This window comes from Malus sylvestris, chromosome 3 (genome assembly GCF_916048215.2).
Source record: "Malus sylvestris chromosome 3, drMalSylv7.2, whole genome shotgun sequence".
Taxonomy (NCBI): Eukaryota; Viridiplantae; Streptophyta; class Magnoliopsida; order Rosales; family Rosaceae; genus Malus; species Malus sylvestris.
This window is the reverse complement of record NC_062262.1, coordinates 18,586,030-18,600,350: the sequence shown is the minus strand read 5'-3', so window position 1 is coordinate 18,600,350 and position 14,321 is coordinate 18,586,030. Positions and strand designations below refer to the sequence as shown.

At 36.5% G+C, this 14,321-nt stretch overlaps 1 protein-coding gene across 1 annotated transcript; it reads left to right on the top strand.

Moving 5' to 3' along the window:
* The first annotated feature begins 6,731 nt into the window (after window positions 1-6,731).
* LOC126616969 (uncharacterized) lies at window positions 6,732-7,712 on the top strand. Its single transcript, XM_050285068.1, has one exon. The coding sequence runs from the start codon at window positions 6,954-6,956 to the stop codon at window positions 7,368-7,370; it is 417 nt and encodes a 138-aa protein (XP_050141025.1). The 5' UTR covers window positions 6,732-6,953; the 3' UTR covers window positions 7,371-7,712.
* Window positions 7,713-14,321: the final 6,609 nt, after the last annotated feature.

Here is a 14,321-nt window from a genome sequence, read left to right as displayed (position 1 = left end):
AAAGAGAAAGCAAAAGAGAAAGCAAAAGCAAAGAATAAACACCCCACCAGAATGATGTGATTTACTTTTCTTGGCAGATGTATGATGTGATTTATTTTTCTGATCTTTCGGAGACATCTGTATAAACCCCATCAGAGGGCAATAAAAAAAAACGTCAAGCCCAAAATAAATGGGCTGGAATGTTGTGTGAAGGGTGAAGGCACATAAGCCCAAAATAACACCAACCAAGTGACCAAAAGTACGCCCAATACTACAAAAAATTATTCAGCACTCCGCTGCTATTATCGCCAACCAGGTGATCAAAGTACGCCCAATACTCCAAATTATTCAGCAGCCTACCGCTATTATCACTAACCAGGTGATCAAAAGTACGCCAAGTACTTCAAATTATACATGAGCATTACTCATGTCAATCATACATAAACATTCATGAGCATTACTCGTATCAATCATACATAAACATTCATGAGCATCACTCATGTCAACATCTATGAGCATCACTCATATCAATCAACATAAACATTCATGAGCATCACTCATGTCAATTAGCTTCAAAAGCTTCATTTACAGAGCTTCAGCTTCAAAAGCTTCATTTACAAAAACCTCTAACTTCAAAAGCTTCATTTACAAAGCTCTAGCTTCAAAAGCTTCATTTACAAAAGCTCTAGCTTCAAAAGCTTCATTTACAGAGCTCCAGCTTCAAATCTTCACTTGCAAAGCTTCACCTATAAAGCTTCAATGCAGAGTATACAAAATACCAGCTCCGAACAACCGCCTCTTCTGCCCATACATGGATTCAATTTGAAGTCTCCAGCCAACAGACTCTATTGACCGAAGACTTGAGGGACTACATTATGTACCATATATTGGGCCTCAACTGGGCCTCATGAAAAATACTTGGGGGGCTTAGCTCATTATTTATGTATTGAGGATCGAACCCTTATGTTATAAAAGGGACTCCCTCACTTTCATTAGAAAGCTCCCATCATTCATGTACTGAGGAGCGAGCCCTTATTTTATAAAAGGGACTCCCTTACCTTCATTAGAGAGCATCGCCGCCTACTGAGCAACCGCCTTGCCGCGAGCTTCACTCATAACCCATCACTTATGTATTGAGGAGTGAGCCCTTATTCTATAAAAGGGACTCATTCACCATCATTAGAAAGTATCACCGCCTACTAAGCAACCACATCGCCACGAGCATCAACTCTAGCCCATCATTTATGTATTGAAGAGCGAACCCTTATTCTATAAAAGGGACTCCCTCACCTCCAACGCCACAAGCCGAGCCAACCAAGGCAACATAAGCCACAAACAGAGCAGCCTCGCAACATGTGCTACTTCTGGTTGAGCATCATTTCGGATTGAGCACCGCCTCATATCGAGTATCAGTCCTAGACGACATCTAGATACTTCGGCCTACACATGGACTAAATTTCAAGTCTCCAACCAAAAGACTCTATTGACTGAAGACTTGGGGGACTACTGTTTGTACCATACTTAGGGCTTCCGTATTTAGACCTCATATAAATACTCGGGGGACTCAAATGTAATTATGTAATAAAGAAAGGGGCAAATATGTAATAAGTGAGAAGCCTTTATTCTATAAAAGGACTTTTCACCCTCATAATAAAGGAGGCCATTTCTTAGGCCATACCCTCACCCTCTCAGAGCCTCACATCCCTTCTCATATGCAGAGAAGCTCATCCTCACATAAGGAAACTCTCTCTCTCCCTCTCTCCCTCTTCAACATCTCAGAGAAATACAATCAGTGTGGATGTAGCCCAAACATTGGGGTGAACCACGATACATCTTGTGTTATTTACATTTCTTGCAAATTCACGGTCGGATTTACGTTGTTCCAAGACCTCCGGTTTTATGCATCAACATGGTTTATATTTTTTTATTATTAATATATTTTTTGTCGGTTTTATCCGACAATAATGCTTTTATTTATTCATTATTAATTAATTCTCTATCGGTTATAGCCGACACAAGACTGTATCCAACTGCCTTCACCATATCATCTATCACCGGCAGTGACATGAGGTCTTTATCACAGTTATCTATGTCACTTTTCCCTTAACGTAGAGGTCATAACTTATCTCCCCACCATGATGCAATTCAATAGAGAATAGTTATAGTTATACTGAAATTCACAAAAACAAATTATAATTAAAAGCTAACAACAAACAAAAACAATTGCATTTTAACCTAATCAGAAGCCAACAAAAATCAAAGCACAAAATTCTTCACAATCAAAGCACATGACTAAGAAAAGCCAAAACCGACACACTATATGCAACCAACCAAAACACAGTAACCATTTCTCGACAAGAATAAACAAAGCAACAAAGCAACACACCACCTTATATTGACAAGAATAAACAAAGCAACACACCACCTTATATCGACAAGAATAAACAAAGCAACAAACCCATTATCCAACAACTCAGTAGCCATTTTGAATTAAGAAAAACATAAAACCACATTTTCAAACAAGAATAAACAAAGCTACAAACCCATTATCCGACACCTCAGGAACCATTTCGAATTAAATAAACAAAACTCACATTCAACCCATTCCAATAAATAAGTTCAGTATGCATTTGGAATCATCAAAAGCACAACAAAAACTTACAATGGGTAGACGTCGTTTCGTCGGGATCCTCGTGCACGTACCACCCTATGTTGAATCCTTCGATTTTTCTTTGAAGCCAATGGAACCCAGATGAAACCCCCTTCCAACACCAACGAAGTGAAGGAAGCAAGTCAACAAGATGATTTGGGGTTTTCGCTGAATTTCTAATCTGATTGTTCGAGATTTGGAGCCGTTGGTATGAGAACTAGGGTTAAGGTTCTTCTTTTTCTAGAATTGGGAATTGAATTAGATCGATAGGGTTTGGGTGTACCGAGGGAAAAAAGAATTCAAATGGCACACTTTACAACGTACTTTTACTTTTTAAAATTTTTTAAAATTTTAATTTAAATATATATTTTTTTAATTTTAATGGAATATCCACGTGTCATCCGGTGAGAAAGCCAAGTGTATTGGAAATCTTAACTGGATGTTGTTTGGTGGGAAAACTTTGGGTGTGGTGCCACGTGGAATCCATCTGGGCGAGTGATAGGAGCATATTTATACGACTTAGTTAGCTTGTTTTCTTGCTTTTAATTAGCTAAACTATGATAATTATAGTGTTTAAAGTTATTTTCGTGCAATTTCAGGTTTTAGTGTCAAAGTATGCAAAAAGAAGCAATTTGGAACATTTTAGAGCATTTTTGGGCCAAGATTGGATTGTGCAAGCATGGAGGCATGAGGATGGACGAATTTGAAGACAAAAGAGGCTATGAACATGCTAAAAATCTGGTGAAACAAATACAAGTTGCAAGAAGGGATAAATTTCTAGAAGGATTGACCAAAACTTCACTCAAAACCAAGAAATTCTTCAATGCCGTGGGCATTGATTCACTTTCACCAGAAATTTGAGTGATGATGCAATGCTTAAATCACCATGACATGTGAGTGGATGATGCAATGCTTAACTCACCATGACATGTGAATGGATGACTCAATACCTAACCCACCAACAATTCCCACTCTTTGCCTTGCTCACCTACTCAATTCCACCAGAATTTTGTGTTAAACAAGTCCATCCTTTTCCTATAAATACCATGGCAGCAACCTCATTCAAATCATCCAGAAATTAACCATTCTCCAAGCCTTCCCTTGCCTCTCCCTACATATCTAAACCTTCCCCATCCATTCCTCCATATAACCAATCATTCAACCACCATAACCACCTTGTGCCGCCACCATTGAAGGAGAGGAGGAGTAGTGCCGTGCTTATGCAATCTGCAACTATTAGAGTGTTTGGAATTCTTTCTTCTTTTAATTCTATGTTCATGTTTAATTTAACTTGCTGTTCAATTATGTTAAACATGTGGAACTAATTTCTTTTTAGTTAGAGGCAAATTTGAAGCCATGGACATATGTTGGTTATGATTTGTTTTACTCCAGTTATGAATTCATGAACTTTAGATGTGGTTTACTTTTCTGTTTTGATTAAGAACTTGTTTATGTATGTGGGTTGAGGGTCGACACTTAATTTGCATGCCTAAACTTGATGCTAGGATATAAGGGAATTTCACCTAATCGTTATGAACTTATATTCATGAGTAGTAAAGATCGCTAGTCACGATTGTGTTTAAGTAAACCCTAGGCTGGATTAACATGCGTATTCCATAGTTATGAATGCCTAGTCAATGTTTATGATTTCCGTTGAACTTAATGATCTTTGTTGAATGTCTCTATCATGCGTATTCCATAGTTAGGGACTTTGATGAGGAATAATTTGGTTGTAATGCGTATTCCATTCAATCCAATGAATCTAGGGAAATCTAAGAGTTAATTTAAGCGGACCTAATTAACTTGGAACATTGTCATTCATCGTTTGTTGAAGTCATAACTGGGAATCAAATTATATGCATATGTTCATGTGTGGATAAGGAACCCTCTAACTAGTTTCTCATCATTCTATTTCATCACAATCTGTTTTGTTTTAAGTTTATTTTCAAAGTTTAAAGTTTTAAAGTTCAATTTTCGTCAAAACAAAACCCCTTGCTTTTAAGTCTTGCTTTTAGAGTCAAAACTTGTTTCCTTTAAATCTTTTGAGTCTTTTAAAGTTATATTTTCGTCCAAATCACTTGTTAGGTCTAGAATTGAATCTTTTTTATTGTTATTTGCTGTTTTGAGTATTTTAAGTTAGTTTTGAGTTTATAGAGTCTAGTTTAGTGTTTTTGAGTCTTATATTTGTTGATTAGCATCCCTAGTTAATCCCCGGTCTAGAACGATCCCTACTTACATCATTACTACAATTGTCATCAATAGGGTTTAATTTGTGTGTCAAGTAATTTTCACATCAGCGAGGAACTGGGCCCTGCATCAAGCCACGTCAGTATTTAACTAAGAAATTCACGGACAAACTAACAGAGGTATAACATTGCAACAAATTCTAAAGATGAGGTATGACATTGTCATTTTTAAAAGATGAGGTATGATAGTTTGGTTCGCCCATAGTTATAGTAATTTTGTGTAATTTACCCAATAAAAAATCTATAATTGTATTTTTTTTTAGTACAACGATATATTTTACACGAAGGTGAATGGCTAGTTCAGCTAAGCCACAGAATGGGCAACCTAATTTGATATCGAATTCATCATCTAAGAGATTCGAGCTTAAGACCTCTTACTTACAAATGAAAATGAATATCACTAGACCATAAGGTATTAGAGAACTTGTAGTTGTCTGCTTCCAAAAGTAAGATTTTTTTTATCTAGGTTTATGGTAATAAACCAACAGACTTTATTGCCCAGAATGTCAATACGTTGTGCCCAGCTCAACTCTTCTTGCTGTCAAATCTATGATCGATAAGAAGCCAGGAGGATGAGGATTCTGGAGAAGATCATAGAGATCCTCTAATTACATCCGTTCATCGTACATTGTGTGATCAGAAATCATTGTAAATTTTTTTTATTTAAAATTGAATATAAACAATACATGATAAAAATTGGCCGCACGATATACAATGAACAAATGTGATTGAAGGATCCTAAAGATCCTCAGAAAGAGGATCGGATCCTCTCTCGATAAGAAGTTGTAATCCTAATATATTTATGATCAGTAGTTTGTGCGTTAATCCTTATTCTACAAGTATTAAAATTTTAATTGTAAACTCTTAAATCTATATGTACTATTTGAGCCCTTACTGTTTCAGTCCTTGTGGAGGATCTGTTTTTAGGTTGAAACTGTTTCATGTTTATTACCTTTATGTACTATTTGTAATTTACTATAGAGAATAACCTTTATTAATGTTTTGTTTGCATAAATGGCGTCTTCTTGCTGTATGTTGATCCTTATATAATTTGTCAATTTTAATTTTATTTTATAAAATTTTTCTTCTGACCAAAAAAATTATAAATATAAACGTACATACTGACTCCAGATTATGGAGTTGAATTTCGCAATCTATTTGTTATATCATTCCCCTAATTTTGGTTAACACTTATTTCCTCTCACAAATACCTGATTCTCGATATTTTCTTGAAGCATGCTTTGAAAAGCTAAAGTTGAGATATCCACTTTCATACGGCAGGTAAAATTTGAGAAGAAAAATGAGAGAAAGGAAACAAAAACAGAGCTTTTAGGTTATTTTGATGGTATATATTAAATAGGATGAAAATTAATTATGATAAATTTGAATATAAAAGAAAAATGAAAAATACTTACAACTCACGAGGTGACAAGTTTTGAGTGAATAGTTGTACTGCTCAGCATTATTCAATAACAAATTAAGTTTTACATAAATTTTTCTCTAATTTTATGTACTATCAAAAAGTAATTAAAAAAAATGAAGTTTTAACGAAATATTTTTTATACTGTTCACTTTTAATCAAAAATCACGTTTTTACATTTTTCTGATATTATTGATTACATTTTTATTTGATCTTTTTTATTAAAACTAAAAGTTTTTAAAATTTTTCGTTAGTTTTCTTTTTTAGAAGAAAAAGGGTAAATGATATGCAACCTCAGAAAAATCTGTCACATCTCTTTCGTCTCGATCTCTCTCTCTGACTCATCGTTTCCGCGTGGAGCGGTTCTGCTGGCTGCCACGTGTTTCACGCCCTTCCAGTTTTCTTCTTCTTATCGTCCAACCCAAACCAAATCATATATACTTCCGTTTTTCTCCCGAAACTTTCGCTCCCCAATCCCCTCCATTTCTCTCTCTCTTCACGTTTTGGGTTTGGGATTCTGTGGCTTTGTGGGAAAGATCTTCCCCATGAAGCCCCATGAATCCACAAAGATCTCAATCTCCGCCACCCCAGAATCCAGTTTGATCCCTAATTCCAGCAAATTCCCTTCCCTGTTTTGACTCGTGATTTTGACTCCGCGATGGCCCGGGACCCCCTCTTTCAATCGCCAAAGTTGACTCGGCCGCCGCCCCGAGAGAAGCGGCGAGTCGGAGAAGTGGCCGGAGGCGCGGCAGCCGAGTGTGCGGCGGTGTGTTGCTGCTGCCCGTGCAGTGTAATGAATTTGCTTATATTGGCGGTGTACAAGGCCCCGAAGGGGCTGTGCATGAAGGCCTGGGCCCACACGAAAAAGAAACGACGGTGCGCGGTTCAGAAGAAGGGACGGCTCGGCGGCGGTGGCGACGACGACGACGGGAAGAGAGCGAGCAGCTGTACAGAAGGTGACGGAGAGAAGAAGAGCAACGCCGAAACCGAGGGCGCTGATTTGTTGGAGAAGGAGATGTGGGACCGATTTCACGGTGCCGGATTTTGGAGGAGTGCTTCCCGGAGAGAATCGTGACGGATGTCGTTTTGGGACTGTCATGTCGTTTTCATTTGGTAATGATTCTGTGGCATTGTGCGAATTTGGAATTGATCCTAGAGGAATTGGAGATGTCGTTTTCTTGGAGGGATGGGATGACAGAGAACAAATTTTTATATCATTTTCTGTACCATTTTCTGTACCATTTTCTGTACCACATGACACGTGTGGCGGTTGATGACCAGAATGATCTAAAAAAATAGATAATCCAAAAACGTTCATCGTATGTTGTAAGATTATTTTTTATTTACATTTTGCGTTTAATTTTATATAAAAAATATAAAATAATTTCAGATCAATTGAACGAAAACAATTAAGTGATTTTCAAGATCCTTAGAGAGAGTATTCATATAAGATCCTATTCAATTATCGAGTGTGAAAATTTATTCATCCTAGAATTTTTCTTGGAAGTTAGAGATATTATTCATCCGACGAGATATGAGTGATGGTTGTGACACGTGGTGTACGATGGGGACATCCTAATTGATATGTCAGTCTTGTAATTGTTATATTCTTGGGATTATTGAAGAATGAAGAATATAAAGTCGGCATGAAGGCCAAGAAAGAGATTTAAAAGCATTCACAGGGGCTTTATTCTTATTGAGATTACCACATTTGTAGCTTTAATAAAAATTTCATTCTCAATGTAGCTTTAATAAAAATTTCATTCTCAATAGGCCAGAAAATAAAGTTTCATCAAGCAATTTCAATTCTTGGATAGTAAAAAGTTAGATTATATCAAGCCCCAAAAAACTAAGGAGACCCACACCAAATTGAGGGCCCAATCTTTTTTCTTTTTTTTTTTTGTTCCCCATTTTTAATTTCAAAACATGATTTTAAAGGTTTATTTTTCAACTGTTTAGGATTTTAAGGGTTTATTTTCAACCGTTTGTTTGATTAAGAAAACATATATAAACAACAACTATTTTTTGTGTGATTGATTAAAAAAAAACATCATGCTTTGTGTTTAATTTTTTAGATTGAAAAATTCATAATAAAGTGATGAAATTTAACATTGGTAGTTTAGAGACCTAAATCGAATATATAAACAAATAAAGTAACTAAATTCTGAAAAGATAATCCAATCCAATGGTTGTTATGAAATGAAAATCTTGTTTGATTTCGGAGAATATGTCAATCAGAGAAATAAACCAACGGATGAGATTGAGATAAGATAATCAAATCCAATGGCTATTATGAAATAAAATCTTATCTTATCTGATTTCATAGAAACAAACCACCATATGAGATTGAGATAAGAGAGCTTGCATAAGTGATGAAATATAACTTTGTCAAAATTTGAATTTTTTTAGGTTAAAAAGTTCATAAATTAAAATTTAAGATAACATGGCCAAAAATCAAATTAAGAAAAGTCAAGGCAAAGATAAAGTTACCGCGTAATCAAATTACTACGTAAATAAAATAGATAACCCCATATATAGCTTGAAAGATGTATAGCCCCTCATTAGGATATTCTTTTTTAGAGCCCCAAAGATTCCTCGGAACTCTAAATTCAACTATATCCACCACTTTTCTAGCCCTATATAGAGCCCCTCATTAGGGATGCTCTAAGCCACACGTTTGAAATTATTGATTTAAGCCACACATTTGGAATTATCTTTTTATCTTACTTTTAAAAAAATAGACAATGGTTTCAGTACTGACACACCCCGACCCGGAATGTCCACTTGGACTCCAAATCGAGTTGTGTTGGTCAACACCAGGAGGGTGACAAAGCCATAAAGTGTAGTGATGTGGAAAATGTAAGTAAATTTAAACCTAAAAGTGCCTAAGTATAAGAGTGCGCTTGTGAGCGGGATTGAACCCATTTCACACATGATGTTAAAGCATAAGTAAAGAATAGTAGAGTGGATTGAGAATTATACCATCGAAGGTAATCTTCGATACCAAGATTTGCCACAAATCCTCGTCGATATGAATGCTCAGCTACTAAAACCTGGAATGGTAAAAAACAAAGGTAAGTGGACCTAAAAACAAAGCTTTGTAAAAACCTTTTCAAAAACATAATAACCCATCGCCGTAAAACAAGTATAATTTCCAAAATAAACATACTACGTATAGTATAAAAATACTTACCATAGCCAGTTGTATTTCAAGAATGCCATACGTCACAACTTTCGTAAATAAATACCTGACGTCCGTAATCACATATTCTCGCATAAATAAATATATCATATCGAGTGCTCATCGACATATGCTGACAAACGAGTTCATGCAGAGATATTCTGACATGAACAGGACTGGGTGTAACAATGATATACGCTCTAGTATTACAATCATGTGAAGACTAGTACAATGCATAGCATATACTAGTCCTAATTGCCTATAGCAATCTAGGATAGGACTGACACCTACAATGGATCCAAAGTGAGTGTACAGTGCGATGTGCACATACACATGAAAGACTAGCCTTGGCCTGGGCGAGTACTAACACCGGTGCAGCAACGATAAGCAGATAAAACAAATATAATCATGCCACAGTGATTCGATAATTCTAGTCGACATAACATTATTCATAGCCGTAAGTTAAGCTAAGGCATCCCGTATGATGTATAATGATTTCCTAATTCTCAACATTACCTCGTTTTCTATAAACATTAATTTAATTACAGTAGTCATAAAGAAAGTTCATTATTAGATGTATACATATGGAAACTAAACATATATATGTATATATCAAAGAAAATACCCACTCACAAATCATGTCGTCGAGTCGAACCTACCTCGTAGCATTGAGAGTCCTTGCGATGCGTTTCGCCTAGAAACGAAACCATTTATGTAATTACGTAACATACTGACATAAAAATGCATTTTCGTACAAAGTACGGCTAATAAAGGAACTATTTTAAAATGATCGAATTTCGTTGATGGCAGATTCGAGTCTGGCATGTCGAGAAGCCTAAGAAGGGACCTCGGGTTCTTCCATGCGCTGCCATAAGGTGGCTGCACTGGCAGCCACGCACAACACGCACCACTCGCAGTGGCTCCCTCATGTGTGTCCACGTGCCTGCGAGTACGACTGTACTCGCCTTCCTCACAATGGCCTGCGTTTTTCAGGTTTTTGGTACGACTGTACTCGCCTTCCTCATAATGAAGTAGGAAATGTGGGGAATAGACCTATACCAGATCGGGGCCAAGATACGGTCGGAGTTGGTCGGAAAAACCCTCTGAAAGGGGCCTAACGGCCACAATTCAAGCTTCCAAAATTTCTAGGAAAATTTCCACCGAGATGTTTTTATGCATCAACTCTACCAAATTTCATTGTGAAGGTTAAAGACCTTATCATAAGTCCCAAAAACAATAAGATTTGAGGTTAAGGGCTCCCGAGACTTACCTTTGGTTGGAAAACCAAAACTCGTTGGAGTTAGCTTGGTAATGCACTGTTTGCATCTCCATGCCAGCCGAGGTAAAGAGAAGAGAGAAAGAGAGATAATGAAAGAATGGGAGAGTGTCATGACTGTCGGCGATGGTGATTCTATAAGGGGTCTCGCCAGAATGGGCGAGTGGTTGCATTTTGATGGTCTCTGCAAAACATAGAAATGAAAGAGAATGGAGGAGAGAGTTGAGAGGGTTAGAGGGAAATGGGATGTTGTTGCAACACAAGAGAGGTGAGTGAAGAAAGGGAGCTCCGGGAATATGTGGAGGAAAGGGACACATGGCAGTAAGAGAGTGGTCCAACAGTTTGAAAAAAAAAGAGTGTTAGGAAGAGATAAGGGACACGGCATAGGCAGAAGTAGGGGTGTGGGCCCACATGACTCACAAAACAACTCGCAAAATATCTCTAAACATGAATTTACCAAATCGCCCTTCACGTTGTAAATTTGTAAAATTTCCATCGTAACTCCAATTCAATTTTGCTTATGCCCCCGTGTTCGTATAGTCGCGTACTATGCAATTACGCTAAAAGAATGCGTCACACGTCACTCTAAACAATGGTCAACAAAAGTCGAAATCCTTGCCTCTGGGGGCATTTTCATCAAATCACTCTTTTAGAATTTATAAAATCATAAAATTTGGGATGAGTTGTCACAATCTACCCACCTTAAAAAAAAAAATTCATCCCCGAAATTTGAAATTGACATTAATGAAAATTGACTCTTTAATGAAAATTGACATTATTATTGAAAGCTGAATATATAGGATGAGAAAATTAGAAGTTTAGATATTGGGTGGAAAAGTGAACTACTATGCGAATCGAATTAGACATAAGGTTACTTCGGACTGCCACTCTTTATTATATGAGACAGTCAGAAAGATTCAAGACTCCTAATTTAACCAGTAGGCTACTTCTTTCTCACTCAGAGTGATTAAAAAGGATCAACTCTCCGATAGTTGGACACCCTCCTCCCTCTTCCCCCCATGGTCCCCTGAAACCCTACTTTTAGTTTATTTAAGCATTTCATTCCTCAATAATGTCTTGATTAGTGTTCTAAAAATAAGCCTAGGTGGTGAAGGTCTGACTCGATTTAATGCAAATCGTTTTGAAAAATCGGTCTGGAGCTAGGTGGTCTTAGGCGACACCTAGGCGGTTTGGTTTTTTCTTTTCTTTTAATTAATTGTGTGCTTTTTTTCCTTTTTAGTTTCATAGTGGTATGCTTATGGAAATTGTGTACCTAATTTGTAAGGGATGGATTGACTACAAGTTCATGCAATTGTGAAATGATTTGGAGCACTTTTCAGAGGATACATACAAGGAAAAGAAATAAACTAGATACAACAAGGTTAAATAATTTAGTCTATGTTCAATCCAATGCAAGGATTATGAACAAGAAGAATTTAGTCTATCAGCCAAGAATACTCCTCATTATGATTATATGCTTACTGTGTTTTAAATATTGTACTTGTTGGAAGGATCTACTTTGTTATTCTTCTACTTCTATCAAGTTTTTTTTTTCTTATTTACAAGATATACAATAAATTTACAAAATCCACCTAGGCGCTAGGCCCCTGTTTGCCGGCCAACTAGCGTCTAAAGTTTTTTAGAACCTTGGTCTTGATTTAAACTAGGTGGTTCTTCAAACCAAGTACTAATCAAATTTGTATGATGTCCAGAGCGCGCAAGACAGTGAGTTACTCTTATGGCCTGACAACGAACATAGGTAAAACAAACCGCAGTGATCCTAATCGCCAATGATTTCACATCCTTCACTATCTGCCCAACATAGGACATGTCAAGAGACGCGCAAGCTATTATGATTTGGAGCGTATTTCTCTCAACATCCAATTTTTATGTCCCATAATTGTTTCCCATAGCAAACCATGTGTAAGTGCCATAATTTCAGCATAAAGAGGAGATGCAATATGTTCAAAGAGTTTGAGATGAAGGATCTCGGTCCTTTGAATTACTTCTTAGGGATCGAAGTGTTTGTATCATCAACAAGTATTTTTCTATCTCAATGCATGTAATTGAATTGTTGACGAAACATGAGTGCTTGCTTGGAAACTTGGTGACACACTAATAAAGATCAATTACAAGTTGTGTATGCATGAAGATCAATACCAACCGATAAGGAACCATAGCAGCACCTTGTTGGAAAGTTAATATATTTGCTCACACTAGGCTAGATATTCCGTACACAATGAGTGTGATTAGTCAGTTCATGTATGATCTTAATATTAGCATCGTGGTTGTAGCATTTCAATTCCTTTGTATTACGTATTGTCATTCAATTTCATATCTTTTATGTAATTTGATACAGGCATTTTTTAAGGAAAAATGAATTTAATTAAGGGAGAAGCCTCAAGAACACTCAAGACCTCTATTTAATTTTACGTCACCTTTATTTTCTCCACAATCGTTCTTCATTTAATTTACATTCTCACAAGTAGATTAATCTTAATCTCATTGATTTTCAAATTCTTTTTACTTTCTCACTTGATCTTCACCATCATCATCATACATCATTTGGTCGTTCGTTTAAAACCTTATATTCGAGGTAAAGAAAGAGCCTAGGTCGAGAAGAAATTCCTTACTCAGCCATTTCATTGTTGGATTAGAATTTAAATTCAAGGCGCAAACCCAATTTAACCTCACATCTTTTCTACGTTTGCCAACCTAGGCCAGGCTTGCGCATCTAAATAAAGGACAAAAAATCCTTCTAAGCCACCTGGTCTTGCCGAAAAGAGGGAAACCTAGAGAGAGAGCATGAAAGATAATGAGGTTCAGAAAGGGAGGAGATCGAGAATTTCGAAGAAGGAAAGACAGAGTTGTGTGGAAGAGAATGAGATTTGAAATTTTGAAGAGTTGATGGAGTTGATGGAGTTGCTGGAGTGTGTATTTATACGAGAACAATTTAGACATTTCACAGGTAAAAATAGGATTCATTGGATTAATCATTTTTGTGGTGGTAGAGTAGTTGGACGATAGCTCCGGTAGTAAAAAGTTAAAATATAAGCCCCTGTGGTGCAATTTGTTAAGATTTAGGCCCAAAATTGAAAATTTTGTCAATTATATGTTAATTGTTAGTACGTGAGGCTCACATGTGAGACTAAAATGATAAAGTTAGCCTCACATATGAGCCCCACATGCTAACAATTAACGGAGAGTTTCGTTTAGTCTCATATGTGTAGCTCACGTGCTAATAATTAATGGAGAATTTACAAAATTTATAATTTTAAGCCTAAATCCTAACAGACTTCAACAAAGGGGTTTGAATTCTAATTTTTTTTTTACTACATGAGTTATCTTGTGACTATTCTATTAATACAGAGACTAATAATCCAATTAAGCTAAAAAAAATATGATAAAACAACAAATTTATAGGCAAAGGATCATTTTAACAACCAACTTGGGAGTGGCGGGTAAAATGAGTTAGAAAGAATCGTCAAAGAGATTCGGTGGGAAGGACACGTGTGAGCACTGTGGTGACTGAATAGTCAAGTCTTCGCTCGCTCACAATGAATAAAGTA

Coding starts and splice junctions, on each gene's coding strand:
- LOC126616969 (XM_050285068.1), top strand. CDS start 6,954: ATGGCCCGGGACCCCCTCTTTCAATCGCCAAAGTTGACTCGGCCGCCG.